Consider the following 22,432-nt stretch of genomic DNA (forward strand, 5'->3'; position numbering starts at 1 on the left):
AGCCCAGGGTTTCGCTGGTTTGGATCCTGGGAGTGGACATGACACCGCTCGTTAGGCCACGCTGAGGCAGTGTCCCATGTGCCACAACTAGAAGGACCTGCAACTAGATATACAACTATGTACTGGGGGACTTGGGAAGAAAAAGCAGAAAAAAAAAAAGAAGATCGGCAACAGTTGTTAGCTCGGGTGCCAACATTTAAAAAAAATAAATAAATAAAAAATAAAAGGAGTTTTTTTCTGGCTGATAGCAGAATAGGAAGTCAGAGAGATTCAAAGTATAAGAGGGATTCAACACATTTTGCCGGCTTAAAGATGGAGTGGGCCACAGGAGAAGGAACGCAGGCTGCCTCTAGGAGCAGAGAGCTGCCTCTAGTGACGGTCAGTAAGGAAACCACAGGAACTGAATTCACCCAACAACCTTTATGAGCCTGGATGTGGATTCTTTCCAAGAGCTTCCAGATCAGAACCCAGCCCAGCCCGCACCTTCATTTCCGCCTGAGACTCTAAGCAGAAAACTCAGTTGAGTAATACGGGACCTTCTGACCTGGAGAACTGTGAGTTAATACATTTGTGTGTTTTCAGATGCTGTCTGTGGTGACTTGTTACACAGCAACAGAAAACTAATACAACTGCCAACACCAAACGTTGAGAAGGTTGTAAAGCAACTGGAACTGGATTGCCAAACGGTACAACCACTTTGGAAAATGGTATGGAAGTTTCTTACAAGGCAAACACACATCTACCCTATGATCCAGCATTTCACTCCTAGGTATTTACCAAAAGAAATGAAAATATATATCTACAAAAAGACTTGTACACTAATATCCACAGCAACTTTGTTCATAACAGCCCCAAAGTGGACATAGCCCAAATGTCCCTCACCAGGAATATAGGATAAACAACGAACTACTATTATAAACAACAACATGGATGAAGTGCAAAAACATGTTGAGTAAAAAATACCAACACAAAAGAGTACGCTGTGTTATTTCAGTCATAAGAAGTTCTAGTATAGACAGAACTAATCTATGGTGAAACAAATCAGAACAGTGGATGCCTAGGGGTGGGGAATGGACAGAGAAGGGGCACCTGGGAATTTTTGGGGTGATGATATGGTCTATGTCTTGATAGAAGTGTGGATTGCACAGGCGTATACATTCATCAGGACTTATGGAACTGTAATACTTAAGATTCATACATTTCACTTTATAAATTATCTCTCAATGAAAACATATTTAAAAACAAATTTAATAAATAATTCAAGCCTGTATGTGTCAGACTAGTTATCACTAAGGTGTTAATGACTGTCCTAGGGGTATCCATTTAAAAGCAGACAGGGCTAGAGTTAACCCAGAGACCAGTCCCTAAGAGAGGCATATGGGGCCCTGAGCAGCTGGGTGAAAGATGGCTGTCAGTGAGCCCTATCTAGAGGACCTCAAATCTCTCCATATACCTAATCAAAGTGTCCTGCAAAAGATGACCATGAGTTTATTTTATGCCCAAGTCCAAAATGCTAAAAGGTGAATGACAAAGATGCTGATGGTGCTAGAGCTACCCAAGCAAGAAGGGCTCTGGAAGGAAGTGGGGTGCACAGCGACAAGTGGCAGTGCCCTGAGACCTCTGTGTGAGGGAGATGGGGTGGGTGGAGCTTCACACTTTCAGATCTGATGGCTGAGGGACAGCAACCAGCATGGGTAGCCTACATGTGACATCAGCACACTGCACACTGAAGGCCTCTGGGGATATTGCTGTGCAGCTACATTGTTGGTTTCTTTAGTGTTAACACATTGGGAAATATACATATTTTGGATGGGTGCCTCAGTTAAAATGAACTTATCTTTTCTTACTTTGTGAAAGAGGCTTCTCAAAACCCATAGAAATTTCACTGGATTCCTTAGATTCACACTTGGGTGCTTGTGAAAGGACTCTAAACAGAGCCAACCACTGTAGGCTACAACTTTCTCAATGTTTAACATGTGGTTCTAAACCCAAAGGACCAGCATGAGAACTGATGTTTTAAAATATGGGCTCCAATTTTTCCAAAGAATCCTAATGGTTAGACAGTGGGCGGGGGGAGAGAGGAGGTAAAGAACTCATAGTTGGGGGGCCAACCTGTTTGGCAGGGTGTCTTGGGTCTGCTGTTGGCCTCTGTCCACAGAAAGCTCCACCTGTAAATGGGAAGTGATAAGTACTCAGCCTTCTCCAGCAAGGAGTCAGTAAGTCCCCAGGGGGAAGCTGTTGCTAGGGAGAGGAGAGGTGGGCTAAGGATGGGCCTTGAGTATTTACAATGTGAGTTACAGTGAGACAGTTTAATTAGAGGGAACACTGAACTGAGCTTTCCTGTTAGGTGGCCAACCAGAGAAGGAAGAATGGAATCTGAATGAGATCCTTTTTTAGATGAGTCTTTTTTTGGTTTGTTTATTCATAGCAATGATTTGAAAAAGCTATACCAGTAAGTCAGTAATGGGTTTGGCTAAGTACACCACAGATTAGTCTACAAATTCCCTAGTTATTTCCAAAAAAAGATTTACTAGGAAATGATATAAAGTGAAATTGAATCTGTGGGTTTTGTTTTTTTATGTAAGTGTTATATATCCGACCTATCCGTTTTGCGATCTGCTTGATTTTCATACTGAGAAGTGTTTGATATTTTGGCTGTGAGTGGAACTGAAACTAATCACCTGTTTTTCCATCCGAAGGTGCCTACGTTAGCCACTATGCGGATTCTACCAATTACAGACAGACACACGCGCGCACACCCACACACACACACACACACAGGGGGTGTTCCCATAGCATCCTGCAGGAATGCTTGACATAACACTTACCACACTATTTTAATTCACTGTTTCTGGTTTACATCCCTCACTCGAAAATGAGGTCTTTCAGAGTGTGCAATGGTTTGTCTTATTTATCCTTCATTCTTAGTGCTTAACAGAGTGTCTGACACATAGTAGGTATGAAGTAAATATTTTTAGTCTTGCTATTTCCTGTTATGGAGATGAAAACCAGCACTGTATATCTTTTTCTACATGGAGACACTCACTCATTGCTCCATCTCATATCCAGCCACATAATCTTTCCTTTGATTTTCTATCTTTAGAACCTTTTCCCAGAGTTCTTCCAGAAATGAAGCAGGAGTTTCTGAACAACCCGGTTAATTGCACATAGGGCAGTAAACACAAGTCACTCAGGCTCAAGGTTTGAAAACCTGTGATTTGGTGCTCAGCTTCCCATCTTCACAGTCTGGTGGATGCTAAGCACATGTGATTCGTGCTTTCCTAGTTTTCACAACAATTGCTGTGGGATATTGGGAATTATTATAAAATATATGGAAAAGCCGTTGGTAATGGCAAAGCAGGTAGTGTTATCAGCTTCACTTTATCAGTGTAGAAAAGGTTCAGGGGTGAAGTGACTTATCCTGGTTTATGCATCCAATAGCAACGTCTGAATCCCAAACCAATGCTTTCCCCACAGCCCTGTGAATTTACTGAACTTCACAAAGAGAGGACCAGTTTCAGGACTGCCCCACATGACCACACAGGAAGACCTAGGTGGCACTCATCTGAGAATGTGTGTCCTCAGGAAGGTCCTGAAAGCAGCCCAGTCTGCAGGGGACCAGGTGCTGACCACAGCTTGGCTTACTTGTTGGGCCGGAGATAGTTTGTTCTCTTTGTATTTTCTGTATCAGGAAACCCAGTGGTCACAGAGCTGAGAAGCAGGTTTCCTCTCTAATGAGCACAACAGGCCAACGGATGTCACTGTTGCACCATAGAAACAGAATCTCAACCCCAAGGGACCTTGAACAGCAAGACACCAAAAACAGGTGATTTGGTTACTTTAACAGAGTAGAGCACACCTTGAACCAAAAGGAAACTATTTTAGGAGGATGATAATTAACATTCCATTTTTAATTTGTAGAGCTAGTAATGAGCAGGCACATTCCAGTTAAGTTAAGGCAAATCATTCAAGTTAAGGCAAATAGCTTTGAATGGACTAAGGAGCTACAAACATATGTGTATGTAATTTATCAGGGGAAAGGAGGACAAAATGAGTCAAATCAGGTCCCTGACTTCAAATATTGTGTTTCTTTCACTCTCCATGACTGCCTCTCACAATTAGACAGTGCAATTAAAAACTACATAGGCTGATACTAAAAGTGAGACCTCTCACCATATGAGCGACCCCGCACAAATGTTTTGGAAGGAACTTCTAGTCCTCAACCTAGTACAATAATCAAAGGAATAATATTAGGCACCCACTATGCGCCAGGAATTGTGTTCGACTTGTCACAACTCTTTCAGGTAAGTATTGTTATTTCCATTTTTCAAATGGGGAAACTGAGGCTCCATAAGAGTAAGTGACATTTCCAGTTATACAGTTGGTAAGTGACAATGCGGATGCAAGTCTACATTTCTCGGGCTGTGAGCTTGGACACTTTCCGAGGTGCTCCAGTTCAGTTCAAGCGATCTTTGACAGCCCTCTGTGTGTCCATCACTGGAGATACTACAATGAATATGGTGCCATCTCTGCATTGAAGAAACTCTAGGGCCTTTGACAATTATATTACAACACAGAGTGAGGAGGGCTTTTGCAGGTGCTCTGCAACTAAGTGAGAGGTCAGAAAAGACCTACAGGAAGTAACCTCTGAGCTGAGATCTGAAGAATGAAGAAAATATGGCAGACACAGGGGAATATGGATCAAGGGTGTTCTGCCTGGAGGAATTACCAGTGCCTAAGCATACAAGGGAGAATCATTATGGGTACCTAGCGTTGAAACTCAATGATGATATTTTTAAAGGAATAATTTGTTTCTTTTAAATTGGACTAAGTGTGAACTATAACATTAAGAACCTATCGCCCAGTAATAGTCTCTAAGGAGAACCCTAGTACGAGGCCCTGCGTGGGGTGGAGAGTCAAGCCCCGCCTGGGAATGGTGAGGAGGCTCTGATACCACAAAAACTTAAGGAATACCAGCATGGGCTCCCTTGTAGTTGGAACCCAAGCAGGAGCAGCAGGCATAAGGAATGAGGAATGTGCTCTCCTCGTACACTCACTCTGTCCGAGGCCCTGACTGCAGACCAAGGCATCCCCAGTTCTGTAGAGTGAGAATGGGCCACTGCAGAGGGCCCTGGTCTCTGTGAATCTCTACCTTATAATTTCGTGAGTACAAAATTGTGCATGTCTCCCTGTTTTCAGGTCTGGTACAGATCCTCACATGCACAGATAACAGACAGAAGCAGCTACGGGAGCGCTGTGAATCTTCCTCCATCCCGGTCCAGAGCTCCCCCCACCCCCATCCCTTACAAAGAATGTGATCCTGAGAGAGAAATAGCAGAGACATTCCCCGGCAATTCTTATAGGCATTTAGAGCTGTCACAGGTCACAGGCTGTAATCATTCTTGGATTTTCTGACGTTGAGACCTGTCACTGCTGTCAGACAGGCTTAACAGCCTTTTTTGGACACTTTCTTAAAATATAAGTAAATTGGGCAACTAATCCCACACTTTTGTATCTTGGTTTTTCTAGGAGCTTTGAAGTCTAGTTTTGGAGAAGGAAAGGTTAAGGGAGCAAACCCAGAGAGACGTAACGCAGGAATTTCTTTGTATTTATCTCAACGACATCCATAAAATTCAACCTTTAGCCCAGTGACCACGTTGCCCTTGTTCCTGCCCAGCAGTCATTCTTGGTCTTGGTCACATTTAATATTTTCAGACAGAAATGACAATAGGACTGGAGGTCCTCTGATTGGCCCAGAACTTAATGGTGATGCTAAAAAATAACATAAATTGCTGAATCATTTAACAAGTATTTGTAATAGCTATGTCCCTGGCCCTATATGTCTGAAGGGACATGGTGAGCATTTAAACAAAGAAGCAAAACAATGAACCGTGGGGCCTCAAGACTTCACCTGCAGGTGCCAGGAACCTGAGAAGAGGCTAAAGCTGCAGCTCAGGTGGGTGATGTTTGCATGTAATGCTTGGCGAGCTACTTCGTTTTCCCCTCAACAATTGGAAAGCATGAAAATGATATGTAAATATTGGCGTAATTTCCATTAAAATCAATCATTCCTCCATTCAGTAAATACAGAGCACCTCCCAAGTGTAAAAAGCCAGTGGTGACCAACCCACTTCTTTCCAAGCGAAGTCATTTTCACCCGTTTAATCCACACTTAGCCAAAGCCACGCAGTAGGAAGGGTGAAAGTTAGACACTCAAAGAGAGCTCAAATTCTGGCTTCTCTACTCACTAGCCCTGTGACTTTGCACTAACCACTTTTTTCCTCTGAGCTTCAATTTTCTCATTTGCAAAATGGGGATAAGAAGAAGTTGATATGATAGCATAATACAACAGTTACCCTCACTAGGCATTTCCTGCATGCTAGACACCGAGAGTGGCACCTCATTAGAAGTGTGACAGGCAGTTAACCTTGAACGTTCCCCCTTCCTCATCTTCCAAATCCAAGAGTCACCGAGCACACCATTTTACCTCTGAAATACTTCTCGAATCTCTCCCTACTTCCAGGGCCCTACTTCGGGCCCTCGTTATCTCTTGGCCTCCTAAGTTGGTCTCCTGGCTCACTCTTGTGCCCCTTAAATCCATTCTCTGCCTGCCGACCAAAGCAGTCCGTTTAAACAAACACATGTCTCTCCCTCACTTAAAACCCTTCACTGGCTCCCCACCTCCTAGAATAAAGTACCAGTCCTCAGAACAGGAAACAAGCTCATCCTGTCTCCCTCTGCAGACTTTTAGCATTCCTGCCCAACATGCAACACACTCCAGGCCTGTCCTCACCTCTGCCTCTCATCTTATGCTTCAGTGCTGACTACGCAACACTGAATTATGCCCCTGTTCAATGTTCTCACCTCCTCCATTTACTTATCTTTAAAGACTCAGCTCAGACTAGGCAACTCAAAAGCCTTCCTTGAGGCCTCTGGTTTCTACTCCCAAGCAGAGTCAGGAGCTCTCCCTCCCACACAATTAACATATGCTCCCACGTGCATGTCTATTTCACTGCATTTACCACATCGATTGGTATTTACTTAGGAATTTTTCTCCCTTACTAGACTCTTCTCCTTAAGGCAAAAATCATGTCTTATTCATCCTTGTATCCCAATCAACTGGCACAGTTCTCGGCACACAGCAAGGGCTCAGTAAATAAAGTGAGTGAAGGAGTGAAGACAGCAATGTGATTCCCAGCTCATGCTCTGTGCATGCACCACACCCATCTCAAACGCATCATGTGTCTAGAGCAGTGATTCACAATCAGGGGCAACTGTGCTCCCAGGGCACATTTCACAATGTTTGAAGACATTTGGTTCATCACAATTGGAGGTGGAGGAAGTGTACATCTAGCATCTAGTGGGTAGAGGCAGGGATGCTGCTAAGCATCCTCCAGTGCCCAGGACAGCCCCACCCCACCCCCCAAACAGAGAATTCTCCAGCCCAAAATGTTAAAAAGAGCCAAGATTGAAAAATCTTGAGCTGGAACAGGGTCAGGCATATGGAAGACCTCAATATAGGATTCCTAACCCTGGCAGCTTAGTGGCACCAATGGCAGAAATGATAATCATGCTTGATATAAATCATATAATTGTACAGTATACTGTTTTAAGTTTATTGAGCAGTTCTACATGGTATTAACTCATTTCACAGTATCAGACCTAAGGAAATTCAGTTCTACTTTTATATTCATACTTTAAATAAAGCAAAGGTGCTATCAGGACCAAGGGGGTATGATGCATGGCCCTCTCTTCCCACTTCTCTCCTAACACACACCATGATTTATCTGCTCCAGGCCCGCATCCCTGAACAACCAGCTAGAATGCCTGGGCCATATGGGGAAACCTATATTAGCTTACCAGCAAGTGTATCGTTGAAATAGATACATATACACACACATATATATGTACATACACTCAATGTACTTCTTACCCTGCGTGAACTCATAACTTGGAACACCTCCAGGAAGGCCTGGCCTCCCTGGGATCATAAGGGAAACAAAAATATTATAACTTTTAAGCTGTCAGGTGAGTTTTTTTTATTAGCCATTTGATCTAACACAGCTGAGGCAGTAGGCTGTGACATGGGACACAAGCTGACCCACTTCTCAGGGACCTTGTAGTACAATACAGGTTCAAGCTGGGCAGTTCTTTTCCTCTGTGCATATTCCACCACCTAATGTTTGGAGACGAGGTGCACGATGAAGGAGGCTGCCGAGGTATCAAGACCAGGACATAAGTTCGAAATTCACCACTTGACCCTTGCCTATAACTCAGCTGCATGACCCCCTGTCTGAACCCTCAGGCAAATTTATGATCAGTTTCCCCTGGTTATCTTCAGCTCCTCTTTCAGTTGCCCTTTTATCAGTCCAGATGTCTTCTGCTTTTGAAAAGAGCCATCTTTCTTGTCTCAGCAGCTCCCTTTTCTCCTTATCTAACTCGAATTATTGAACCACTAAAACTGACTGCCAACACTGGATACGTTTGCCTTTGCTTAATACACACTGGCAAAGAAGTAGCTGTGTACTTCTTTTTTCTAATTAAATTTAACACTTAATTCATCCTAGAATTTTCAAGCTGAGATCAGGCATCCTGGGACCTCTAAGGTAGCTTGAGTCCCAAGATAAGTAGGAGTGATCTGCTTTATTCTAGAATATAATTTATTTTCAATTACAAAATAATAGTTTTCTCCGCCATTAAAAACTAGGTTGAAGTTCAAGCGTAGTGAAGTTGGCCTCTGTGAAGCTTCCTTTGCCAATGCCCTGATTTGCTGGATAGACAACTAATGTCTAAAAGTGATGTCTTATGAGAGAGAATTTCCCATTGGCTACAGTGCCATTAAGCATTTCCTAAGGGAGTTCAAGCAAATTGTAATGAAGAGGCTTCTGCTGGGTGTGCCAAAGATGTGATGCTCTTTGGGTTGGGCAATTAATTCACTTATAATTTAAACAAACAGAAAATGCAGCACCAGCCCGCTCTTAGGTTTCCTGAGGGCTTGCCAGCCACCCATTCGACTATCCTCTATGTGGCAATGGCATTACACACTGATGTGCAAGTGTGGTAGGAAGCCTAGCCCCTTTTCAAGCCCAGGAGGTCTCTGACTACTTTGTTATTGTTGTATGGTGTTATAGACTGAGTGTCCCCCCACCCCCCAAATTCATATACTGAAGCCCTAACCCTCCAGTGTGGCTACACTTGGAGATGGGGGTCTCTAAGAAAGTAACTATGATTAAATGAGGTCACAAGGGTAGGGCCCTGCTCTAAGAAGATTAGTGTCCTTCTAAGAGACACCAGAGAGCTCATTTGTTCTCTCTCTCTTCACACACTTTTGCATGCCCCCAGGAAAGGCCGTGTGAGGACAGACTGAGAAGGTGGGCTGTCTACAACCAGGAAGAAAGCTCCCACCAGAAACCAAACCCTGCTGGAACCTTGATCTGGGACTTTCCAGCATCCAAAACTGTGAGAAAATAAATTTCTGTTGCTTAAGCCATGCAGGCTGTGGTATTCTGTATGGCAGACTGAGCAGACTAATACAGATGGATATTATAACTGTACTAAGGAGTGAACAGCCTACCAAGGTTACAGTAATTACCATCACAGCAATCACCTAATGACTGTCACTGTGTGCATCACAGGTCGTCAAATGCTAGATTTTAGAAATTAAGAAAATGCCATTCACAATTGCATCAAGAAGAATAAAATACCTAGCAATAAATTTAACCAAGGAGGCGAAAGACCTATACACTGAAAACTGTAAGACATTAATGAAAGAAATTGAGGAAGACATAAATAAATGGTAAGATACTCTGTTCTCATGGGCTGGAAGAATTAATATTGTTAAAATGTCCATACTACGCAAAGAATTCTACAGATTCAATGCAATCCCTAATAACATTCCAAAGGCAGTTTTCACAGAAATAGAACAAACAATCCTAAAATTTGTGTGGAACCACAAAGGATCCAAAATAGACAAAGCAATCTTGAGAAGAACAAGCTGGAAGCATCACACTTCCTGATTTCAAACTATATTACAAAGCTCTAGTAATCAAAACAATATAGTATTTGTATTAAAACAGACATATTAGGGGCCGGCCCGGTGGCGCAGAGGTTAAGTTCGCATGTTCTGCTCCTAGGCGGCCCGGGGTTCACCGGTTCAGATACTGGGTGCGGACATGGCACCACTTGGCATGCCATGCTGTGGTAGGCGTCCCACATATAAAGTAGAGCAAGATGGGCACGGATGTTAGCTCAGGGCCAGGCTTCCTCAGCAAAAAGAGGGGGACTGGCAGTAGTTAGCTCAGGGCTAATCTTCCTCAAAAAAAACCCCACAAAAAACCCAGACACATTAGATCAATGGAACAGAATAGAGAGCCCAGAAATAAACCCACACATATATGAAAAATTAATTTATGAAAAAGGAGCCATGAACATACAGTGAGGAAATGATAGTCTCTTCAGTAAACGATGTTGGGAAAACTGGACAGATACATGAAAAGAATGAAAGTGGACCATCTTACACCATATACAAAAATCAACTTTGAATGGATTAAAGACTTGAACATAAGACCTGAAACCATAGAACTCCTAGAAGAAAAGACAGGCAGTAAGCTCCTTGACATAGGTCTTGGCAATGATTTTTTGGATTTGATACCAAAAGCAAAAGAAACAAAAGCAAAAATAAACAAGTGGGCTACATCAAACAAAAAAGCTTCTGTACAGCAAAGGAAACCATCAACAAAATGAAAAGGCAACCTATGGAATAGGAGAAAATATTTGCAAATCATATATCCAATAAGTGGTTAATATCCAAAATATATAAATAATTCATACAACTCAATAGCAAAAACAAATCTAATTAAAAAATAGGCAGAGGAACTGAATAGACATTTTTCCAAAGAAGACATACAAATGGCCAATAGGTACATGAAAAAGTGCTCAACATCACTAATCATCAGGAAATGCAAATGAGAACCACAGTGAGATATCACCTCACACCTGTTAGAATGGCTCTCATCCAAAAGACAAGAGATAACAAGTGTTGGAGAGGATATGGAGAAAAGGGAACCCTTGTGCACTGTTGGTGGGAATGTAAATTGGTACAGCCACTATGGAAAACAGTTCAAAGGTTCCTCAAAGAATTAAAAATACAAACACTATATGACCCAATAATTCCACCTCTGTGTATTTATCTGAAAGAAATGAAGACACTAACTTGAAAAGATATCAGCACCCCCATGTTCACTGAGCATTATTTTCAATAGTCAAGATATGGAAACAACCTAAGTGTCCACGGATGGATGAATGGATAAAGAAGTTGTGGTACATATATACAATGGAATATTATTCAGCCATAAAAAAGGAGGAAATCCTGCCATTTGTGACAACATGGATGGACCCTGAGGGCATTACACTAAGTGAAATAAGTCAGATGGAGAAAAACAAATACAACGTGATCTCACCATATGTGGAATCTGAAAAACAAAAACCAAAAAACCCACAAAATTCATAGATACAGAGAACAGATTGGTGGTTGCCAGAAGCAAGGGGTAGGCAAAATGGGTGAAGGTGATCAAAAAGTACAAACTTCCAGTTATAAGATAAATAAGTCCTGGGGATGTAATGTACAGTATGGTAACTATTGCTAATGATACTGTATTATACATTTGAAAGTTGCTGAGAGAGTAAATTGTAAAAGTTCTCATCACAAGAAAAAAAACTAACTGTGTGGTGATTAATGCTAACTAAACTTATTGTGGTAATCATTTCACATTTCATATATATACATATATCAAATCATTATGTTGTACACCTAAAATTAATACAATGTTATATGTCAATTATATCTTGATTTAAAAAAAGTTAGATTTTAACCCATGAGTTATTTTATGTCAGATGGGGAATCAATTATAAATCAATCCTAATAATATGCTATTTTTTATTGTTACCCCTTTAATATCTTTCTGGATAATTTTATCTAATCTGGGAGGAAAGCTAGTTTATCTTTTATGACATTATCTTCAATTTAGGCAGCACATTTCTCCCAAGAAGTTCAAAAGATTTTCCTCAAAACTTCTCACTGGTTTTGATGAAGCCCAGAATCTAGGCAAAAGGCTGATTCCATTGCCCCATTTTTCATTAAAAATCATTTTGCTTTCTCTTGGTATTTGATGAGAGAAGCAGCTCTTTGATTTGGGGGTCTTTTTTAGAATTGACTTTGTTCTTTTTTAATCCCAACTGCTCCAGTCATCATTAGCTCCTTTTAATAGAAGTTTCAATTTCCTTTTATCCCTTTGAGCATGGGTTCCAATATCCTCAAAGCAGCACCTTTTAATTGGCCTGGAAAAGGTCACCCTTCTAAGAAGAGGAAACCATATCACACATTTTACAAAGCCAATGTGGGTCTCTGGGATGAGAGGGAGATGGTTGCAGGGGGTGGATTCATGTGATTACATCTTCAACATAATTACTATGTAATTACATATACCTGCTCTTATCCAACACATTCCCTGCTTAATTAGTTGGCCTTTATTTAAAATTCATTTGCTTTAGGATTTTGTCCTCCTTCATTTATTTAGCCAATGGCTGAGGGGCAGTGTTAATTTTGATGGTGGTTTCCCTATATGTAAGAACTTTCAGTGACTCTCCTATACAGACCCCCCAATCATATGATTTTTAGAAAATGATACAAGGGCATCTAACGTATTCTCCCACCTTCACGTACCCCCTACCACACAGTGTCTTGTATATTCTAGCAGTAATTTCTCCAGAGAAGTCTGAGGTGTAATCAAATCTTACATGGACGTGGACACAGTTTCTAATCAAAGAAAGCTTTTTGAGGGAAACCTACTCTATTGCTTTACTTTCTTCTAGTGTTACGAAAACTAATCTGGGTCTGGAGTGGGTACCTAAATCCTGCAGTGAAGGAGGGAAGTCGTAAACTTTTCAAGGTAATCTGAAAGAATTCTCAGAAACTTGACTCCATCAAGGCAGCTGTAAAAAGGAGGTGGGGGGAATTGCTAAAAAAATACCCTACTCTAAATTTAAGGGGCTAGCCATCCACTTCAAAGAGGCACTCATATAAAGACATACTCTACAATATTTCACCTCTTTAATTTTTAAGACAGTTATAAGAAGCTCCAATATTTGGTATCTCAGGAGTCACGACTCAGAAAAGTTAAAAATTGTTATTTCCACATAATTCCTATCTTATAGATGGACCTTGGATAAATATTATGACAAAAAAAATGGCATATCAGAAAGATGCTACAACACAGCAGATGAAAAATCTAGGTCCACAGGTTTCTTTTTCCTATATTATTGCTTGAAGAAAAATAAATTGATGAGCTGATTTCTTTACAAACTTTCCAGAATAAAGTTCCTTCATTTGCCCTTCTTTTGAAGAATTGGGTGAAATCCTAAGTCTAATGCACCTAATAGAAGCAGACGATCAAGAACAAGGTAAGCGATTGTCCTCATCCAGCCTTCCCTGAAGCAGTGTTCTGTGTTAGATGTCACCCATCTGAGAGTGACATGGACAATTTAGAACACAATCAAGGAAGAAGGACCCTAATAGCTCAGGACTCTAGATCATGATGTGGGAGTAACAGGTGAAAGAATTAAAGGCTACCCTGGAAAAGAGATGATTTGGCAGGGAAATGGTGACCGTCCTGAAAAGGCTGGAAGGTGGTAAAGTCAAAAAACCCGTCAATATCTTCTGTTTGGTCCAAAAAGGATGAAAGGACTGAAGTTATGAGACAGCAGATAATAGAGTGACTATAAGAAGAACACTGTTGTAATTTGAAATGATCTGAAAATGAAATAGTCTGCTTTCGTACTTAGTGAGTTCACTTTCCCTGATGGTGTTCATATGGAGGCTGGCTGACCACTTTGGGAGACTGCTATAAAACATCTGAGACAAGAAACTGAACTGCCTGGATTTTCAGTTCCCTTCCAACCCTGAAGTTCTAGGAAGATGCCTACCTTGAGAAGAAATAATTCGATGCAACAAAATTAGGTACAACTAAATCATTCAAATATTAATGGTTTCAGGGATCTAGGACTATAGGATTTATCTTGTATGTCCTTGTGTAGGCTTTCCTAGCCCAAAGCTAAGGAAAGAGTAACTTTATTCCATTAAAAGAGGGTGTATGTTAAACCAGTCTAGTTCACTTAGACAAAAAACAAAACAAAAAAACAAAGTCCTTTTAAGGATGCTCCTCCAAGATTGTTTATCTACAATCATCTAGTTAAATAGGCTCTTTTGAAATTTCTGTAGGGGTATACTGGGTGGACAGATACAGCCCTTCTGTAGCCGTCATGTCGCCTAGTTAGAACGTGGAGAACTCCACTTCACCCAAGGCATCTTTGGGAACTCTCCCGGCATGGCCGCCATCAGCAGGAGAGATACTAAGTGAGGTTTAAGTTCAGGAGGCATCCTCTGGGGCTCTTGAGAGGCAGTGGGTCAAACTCCACCCTAACTAGTGATCTGTGGGGGACGAGAGAGAGAGAAATATCAGAAAGAAAGGTGCTTCCCCAGACAACTCCCCCTCTTTGTGCTGGTATTTGTGAAGTGCGCCATAAAGAGAAGTTGCAGAGCTCATCTTAATTGACTTTTACTCTGCCGTTGACCTCAACGTGATGCTACGGAAACCACTTCACATTAACTAGTTTAGGTAAAAAGATTTCTAAAAGAGATAAAGAGACAGTGTGGTGCTAAAGATACAGGCTTTGGAGTCAACAAGCCAGGGTTCGAGCTCTGACTTTCTAATTTCTAGCTGTATGACCTTGAGCAAGGACGCTCCTTAGGGTCTCCAGGCCTCAGTTTCCTCAACAATAATATGGGGCCAGGAAGAGTTGCTGGCTCATAGTGAGTACTAGAGAAATGCGAGCTTCCATTATTTCACAGAAACAGAAAAGTGAGTCCCACTTGAGCTTGCTTCTCCTTGAATCCTGTCCAAGACACAAAGGAACAACGGTAGCATTGAGGTAAGAATCTAGGTCACATCAGACCTGCTGCTCTGCTGACTGGAAAAGAATGTGAATCCAGACTGGGTCATGCTGAAAGTGAAAGTGAATCCTAGATAACTTTTAAAGGAATAAAATAAAATAAAACTGCATGTCCTGGTATGAAAAGATGTCTAAAACATATTAAATGAAAAAGCATGTTACAAAATAGTATGATTACCTTTGGAAAAAGTACTACTATTAACATAAATGATGATAATACGTCAGCATACACAGAAGAAAAGAGTTGGAGGAATTTCCACCCAATGGTCGATTTGGGGGCAATTAGGACTGCATGGGACATTTACTCTATATCTGTTATTTCTGTAATATTTGAATTTTTATAATAAATATTATTTTTTAAGTTAAGAAAATCAATGTTTGAAAAGAAAAAGCTTACTATGGTATTACAGATTTTAAATTTTACTGGATACTGCTCACCTTAAACTGGACTGGTGATTAATAATAATGATAGATAAACTGATGCTCCTTTCCTTTTTTTTTCTTTTTTTGTTTTTGAGGAAGATTAGCCCTGAGCTAACTGCTGCCAATCCTCCCCTTTTTGCTGAGGAAGACTGGTCCTGAGCTAACATCCATGCCCATCTTCCTCTACTTTATATGTGGGACGCCTACCACAGCATGCGTGCTAAGCAGTGCCATGTCTGCACCCAGGATCCGAACCCGTGAACCCCAGGCCACCAAAGCAGAATGCGCGCTCTTAATCACTGCGCCACCGGGCCGGCCCCTGATGCTCCTTTCGAAAGGATAACACACATCACATTTAAGAATCTCTTTCACCATACCATAAATCCTCCCATGAACCTGTTGAAGTGGGTATTTGTGGTTAAGACTTTGAGATGTGCAGCCTTACCTCTTGGCTTGAAACCTGGCTCTACATCTTATTAACTGTATGACCTTGGGCAAGTTTCTTAATCTCTGTGCCTCAGTTAATTTATCTGTCAAATGGGGCTAATAATAGTACTTCCGAGGAGTGTTGTGAGGACAAACTGAAATACTATATGTAAAATTCTTAGAACAGTGGCTGGCATACAGTAAGTACTAAATAAAGGGTTTCGCCATCGTTATTTTAATCCTCATTTAGAGAAACCTCTAAATACAAACAATATAATTATCTCAAAACAAAACAAAAAACTCCCCAGAATCTTGAAATTCATTCCCACTGTCACCTCTCTGAGATCAGAATGTTATCACTTAACTCACAGGTTTTTGCTATACTTTCCTCCACAGGCTCCTTGCCTCTGGCATCTCATGCTCCAAGCTATCTTGCCTGGTACTGCTGGATTCAGCTCTTTGAGCTTTCCCTTTATCTCTTACAGCTTGGCTTAAATGGTTTCAGTGGCTTCCCATTGTCAAAAGTTTAAATTTCAAACATCTTCATGACGCAGTATTACCCAATGAGTAATACTATGTTCAAGAAAGCTGTGTGACCACTCAAATCCAGTTCCCTCTATTTTGAATTCCTAGAGCATCTAACGTTATTGCCTAAGCTTTCATTGGAGACTCAGTTATAGTCACTGAGGTGGGTATTATATGTAAATTCAACACGCATTTATTGATCAGGCTTTGGGAATTCAGAGATGAAGACAACAAGGTCCCTGCCCTCATTGAACTCATGTTCTGTGAGAGGAGATAGAAAGCAAACAAATAATCGCTTGGCCACAGCTGGCCACATGCTTTGTCAGAGGCACATGCAAGGTACAGCAGTGGCCCAAAGACAGAAGCAACCACAAAGGAACGAATCAACCACAAAGGAACAAATCAACGTTAGGGCATGACGTGTGGCTCATCTTTCTCTCTTCCAACCAAATTTGCCCTTCCTCTGGCTGATCAAAAACATGGGAGCTGGATCTGAAATATTTTAAGATCCTATGCTACTTAAGCTTTCAAAATGACAGGCTCTGACCGGTTTCCCCACTCTGGCACCAACCTCTCCCTGTAGTATATTTCCACCTTCCCTTCTACCTAATACAGCTTTATCTGCCTATTTATTTGTTTAAAATGTGAACCAACTGGTCAGGTACAGTAATCTAATTCTGCATTTGGTTTGAGGCCAATGCATTGAGGACATTCAATAAATAATGGTGTCTGGTGTTCCTTTCCTAGTTCCTGGCTGCATACGTCTGAGATGAAGCTGGGATCCTAAGAGGCAAGCCCAGGAGATAGTGCATGAACGGTGGTGGAGCTCTGGAGACCACGGAGGCAAATTTGCTCTGAATGCCTGACCCAGAGATTACGCACCTGTGTTGGCCTCGCTGCAGTGAAACCCATGACACGCAAATGTTACTCCCCTGAGTCAGTTAGGGTGTGACCTACTTCCTGACGTGGTTTCCCAGATTCAATCTGAGTAAAAGTCCATAAGGGCTTCCTCCCCATGGGCACACACACAGGCCCATATTTACTTGCCTTCATTAAGGAAATTCTCCTTCCTGTGAGTGGGTTGTTCTGGAAGGGGTGAGGCAGGAGTCTCTGTTGGATTGTATGGGCTGTCCCAAGGAAGGAAGAGCAAGGAGAAGAGAGGGAGTCCTTAAAATAGAATTTCATGGACAACGTGCAGCCACCTATCCATCAATCCATCCACTCATCTTATTTGTCTACCATGTGATAGGCAGTAAGGCTACAAAGATGAATATTACAGGACCTGGCTCATGGGAGATACTCAAAATTTTATTGAATTCATGATTTAAGTTGATGCATTAGCTTCACTTTGATTACCATTTCCTACTGGAGGACATTCTGTACTTTCTGTATGACAGATATTATCTAGCATATTTCAGCTCACAGTTAACAGAAGCATCACGGTCTGCCAAAAGGATATTCCAGCATATTCCCTACATTCTTGGACTTAGATCCCAAATTTCCTCATTTTTAACCTTCTTCCCTGCTGTCTTCTCTCAATCTCCATTTAGGCACCTACTGTTTGATCCCCTGTTTGGTTTCTCCTGGCTTCTGAATGATAGTTCAAATACAGAGCACTTTCAGGCAACACTGGCAGTTTCAACTTCGCCTCTAGCTCTCTCTTCTAAGCCGTGTTGTCTCAGAAAGCAAGGGGCTGGAGAGAAGTCAAGGGAGTTGGCTCCCAGTTCTAGCTAGATCACCTGACTTTGGAGCAATTTGGCTTGCCCAGCTACATCTCCCATTCTCCTGCCACAGAACGGCAATGATGCCAACTGGCCCAGAGATAGAGCAAGGGTTGGTGAGCTCATAGCTGGAAAGGATGATGTATCTAAGAACAAAGCAATATTATGAATTGAAATTCTGATTTTATGGTCCATCAATACCAAGCCTCATACTGTTTCTGGCTTTTCTGCTTCTGATTTTGGCACATTACTTCCAAGGAAGAGGTCTGAATAATTAGCATGACTCATCTTCTCAAGAACAGACTCCCATATAGAGAATGGATTTGGCACCAATCAGAACACCGGGCTGCAGCTGGCCACTCATCAAACATGCCAGCAGGTGAGCGCAAAGAGCACCTGGTTTGGAGAAGCGCTTCTGATGCAGGAGAGCATTTTTTAAAGTGTCACTCAAAGCTGGATTCAATTAAATTACAAGTCTGAAAAGAAATCATGTTACAAAATGAGAAACCAATCTTTATGCCTAAAGATGCAGAAATTTTGCAGATAACAGCTGCCGAAAAAAAAAAAGAAAGAAAGAAACCACACACACGTATACACAAAGACATCAATGAATTATTTTTTTCCCCTACAGGGGGTACAGAACAAATTCTTTGAGCATAAACTGTGGAGGTCTCTGTAGAAGAAAACTTCCCTTTATGTCTGCTTGTAATAATCTGGCAGCTGACAAATATGTTAGCAATGTACACAAAATAGCAGCTAAAATCCAAAACAAACACTGCTCTATAAGCAGGATGGAAAACGGCAAAATCAATGTCCAGTGAAGTCTGGATAACCATGATTGCTCTTATATTGTAGTGTTCAAACATAAGAATGAATGTTTGATGTTATTTCCGATGTTATTTATATTTTAAAACAAGAAACTTGCCAGAAATAGGATTCTCTTAGAGAAAAGGCCATCTAACCTAAAATCAGCCCAAAGGTCGCAGATGCATTCAACACCCATTTGGCTCTTGTGTGCCAAGCGAGCACTTTCAATTTACCGAATGGAGGAATTAAGAGTAATGAATGCTGTACTATTGCCCACGCACTTGCCACTTCTCCCCAGAAGCCCTCATGCAGGAATACTGGCTAATGAGAAACACAGGCCAATGGTGCCCTCACTTACAGATTTTGCTGCCTTCTTGAGTTTTGGGTCCTAAGCCTGGGGAACATCCGAGCCAGGCAGCCGCCCTTGCTTCGCACCATATCCAAAACAGGCCAGCAGCAAGATTGGTACGGAGAGGAGGGCAGCCCAGAGGGAAGAGGAAGAGGCTCTTACTCACCATCCACTCAGAGCTGGCGCTGGCTATAAAAACAACAGAACTCCCCCGTGCAGGAGCACCTCCCAGCCACCTTGCCTCATCACCAATTTGCACTAATAGGCTCTGCTGTGGGCAGGAAAGGGAAGAGAGCTGGACGTGGGGAAATGGCCAACAGGCAGAAAACAAACGAGAGACCCCAAGAACCCCTCAGAGAAACATTCATTTCAGGGGGGGGCTTTGTGATACCAGGGGCTCGTCAACAAAATGCACATCCCTCCACAATAGAGACCATGGAGTTATACATGGATTTATTAGGTATTCAGTAAATGGCTATGGGCTTCTGTTTGGGGTTGTTTAGGTCTCCCTATAACCAGAACCAGCTGCCTGCTTAGGGTTGCCAGCCAAAGGTGTCAGCAGTTCTTCGAGACCCAAGTTGAGGTAGTTTCTAAGACCTCTCAAAGATCTGGCTTCTGGCTGCTTCAAGGGCACTGCCTTAGAAATGTGTGTGGAATGCTGATTCTCTCTCTTTCCCCAAAGCCCGCTTTCGTTTCTACAGCGTCAAGGGCTCATATAGGTCCATAGGACTTCTGCGTTGGTCTATGTCACTCATGACCTAATGGCTCTCCCTCCCCAAGAAGATAGGTCACTTTTAGGGTTGGCAAAAGCTTTAGAGTCTTCAGAGGCAGTCAACACACGGCTCTCTTGATCTGATGCATGGTGGACTCATCCCCCTGGTCAGACTGCAGGCGAAGAAGAGATCAGAAGGGATCATTTTATTTTTGTCTTTTTGAATTTGCTTTTAAAAAAAAAATCAGTTATGTTGCCTTTTTCCTGAAGTTGATCTAAATTTCAAGATGAAGATGATCTAAATTTGCAGATGAAGACTCAGAAGAAAATGAGAAGGGATGGTCTTCATGAATGACTCATGCTATTTAAAGTGTTGAATACACTTGGCCTGGTCCTATTGTATGCTAGACAATTTAACCAGGTCCTTTGAAAGAAGATTTTGACTGAAAATATATATATATATTTTTCCTTTTTCTCCCCAAAGCCCCTCGGTACATAGTTGTGTATTCTTAGTTGTGGGTCCTTCTAGTTGTGGCATATGTGATGCCAGGTCAGCATGGCTTGATAAGCGATGCCATGTCCTCGCCCAGGATCTGAACCGGCAAAACCCTGTGCTGCCGAAGCGGAGAGTGTGAACTTAACCACTCAGTCAAGGGGCCAGCCTAAAAATATTTTTTATTTGTTTAATTTAATACTTATGCCCAGAGTATAAAGGCAACCCATGCATTGAAAATAACAACCAATCAACCAACCATCTAACATCTCTTTTTAGGGATAAATATAAGTATGCAATATCAGATGATTCATTTCTGAAGTTTCTATATATTCAGTGCTATCAAAAAAAAAATTAGGAACAAAGTAGAGACTGACGTCTCCTGCTGACTCACCTAACAGGCTTGGCAAAAGCTTTCTTTGACCTCCCTAAAAAGACAACCTCTTAGGTGCCCAGCTCGCCGTCACTCCACCCAACCTCCAATCCCAGTACAGGTTGGGTGGTGTTGCCTAGTTCCCCTGAGCATTCAGATGCCACTCATTGCAGAGATCCAGAGCCATTGAATCCTGCCAGACCTGACCTGGAGACATGGAAGGGGGAGGGCATTGTAGGAGAGGTGCTGAACCCAGAACCTTGCATACTTCCTTTCAAGACCCAACACACACAGACTTAGCGAGGTTTCGGTCCTTGGCTTTGACTCATGATTCCTAGGCCTAGTGACTAGGGTGATTACCTAATGAAAGCAATTGAAAGAGTTTTGTCTCACTTCTGACTGAGGACATTCCCACAACTTCTAAAGCTTGGATTCATCCTTAGCTCACATAGATTTGTCATTTGGGGTCAAATTTTCTACCTTTACAGTTTGTATCTCTTTTAGCAATTCTCTCCTTGCCCAGAGGAGCCAGTGTCTGTGAGGTTGCCATCAGCTTCTAAAGCCCCTGAGCACATCTTTCTTCTTAAAATAATATCAGCATCTGCAGAGGCTAAAAGGAGGGAGGAAACATTGAATTTTACACAACAAAAAGAGAAAAGGAGCGTGAGTTATTCAGAATAATCGCTCTTTTTTGAGGCCTTTCCCTCCCCTAAACATAACGATTTTTCTGTTGTCCTCAAATGTTGCTGCCAAGGTTCCATCTCTGATTATGTTACCAGGGTGAGGCCAAGCCCTCAACCCTTATGTTTTCATTAGGCCTAGAAAAACAATGTGAAACAGAGAGACTTTTCCTAACGCATCTGCGAGTGTTTGGTTCTGCCTCTCCAGGCCCATCTTTCCGTGACAGTACGCCCATTCAGAAAAGCACTGGATATTTTCTTCCTTTTGAAAACACCTGGTTACTTAAATAAAAGTGTATATTATATAGAACTATCTTTTCTCTCATCCAGGAATGAATTCAAAGACTATAATTCTTGGGAAATTATAGGCAAATGGGGTGGATAGGCACATTAGGAAAAGAGACTTTAAATTAATAGTAATTTCAGGGATGAAAGAAAAGCCCACTTCTGAGTCCCTACCTCTACTTTACGTGAAAGCAGCTACTCAGGATGTCCATTAAATCATTACCAGCTCAACTTGTTTCCCCTTGGGTTCCCGATGGTTGGGGTATTTTTTAAACTGGTAGGGATGTGAGTATGTTTTTGTACCATGAAGTCTGCCAAATGATTTTAAAATAGCTGGATGTTCCTTCAAATATTTGCACATGGCACTTACAACAAAGTAATGAAGAACATCTTGAAATTTCAGAATTTCTATAGAAGAAAACAAGCTTCTAATAAAATAAAGAGGACATTAAGCACACATTCTGTCTGTTTATAAAATATACTCAGGGCAAGAAGAGTTCCCAAGAACCATTTTGAAGAACTGGATTTGGCTGTATGAGAACTGGGTAGTCCCAGTTCTCAGTTGTGAACAGTCTATATCCAACAGAATTGGTTGGGATAACAGAAGGATAACTTTCACAGAAGGCACCAGG

The 22,432-nt window shown here is 41.7% G+C and overlaps 1 protein-coding gene across 7 annotated transcripts in view; it reads right to left on the minus strand.

Annotated features, from left to right (window-relative positions):
* The window catches only part of SHROOM3 (shroom family member 3), a 263,254-nt gene that overhangs the window by 112,100 nt on the left and 128,722 nt on the right, over nucleotides 1-22,432 (minus strand). The window contains exon 2 of one of the 7 annotated variants that reach the window (XM_044766178.2): nucleotides 2,113-2,168. The exons of 5 other annotated variants lie outside the window; for them this stretch is intronic. In XM_044766178.2, coding sequence (XP_044622113.2) covers nucleotides 2,113-2,168 — 56 coding nt within the window. Of the gene's footprint in view, nucleotides 1-2,112; nucleotides 2,169-19,266; nucleotides 19,411-22,432 lie in introns of those variants that run through there. One more of the 7 variants, XM_070505589.1, reaches the window with a different exon arrangement.

The sequence above is a fragment of the Equus asinus genome, chromosome 3 (assembly GCF_041296235.1).
Source record: "Equus asinus isolate D_3611 breed Donkey chromosome 3, EquAss-T2T_v2, whole genome shotgun sequence".
NCBI classification, from domain to species: Eukaryota; Metazoa; Chordata; class Mammalia; order Perissodactyla; family Equidae; genus Equus; species Equus asinus.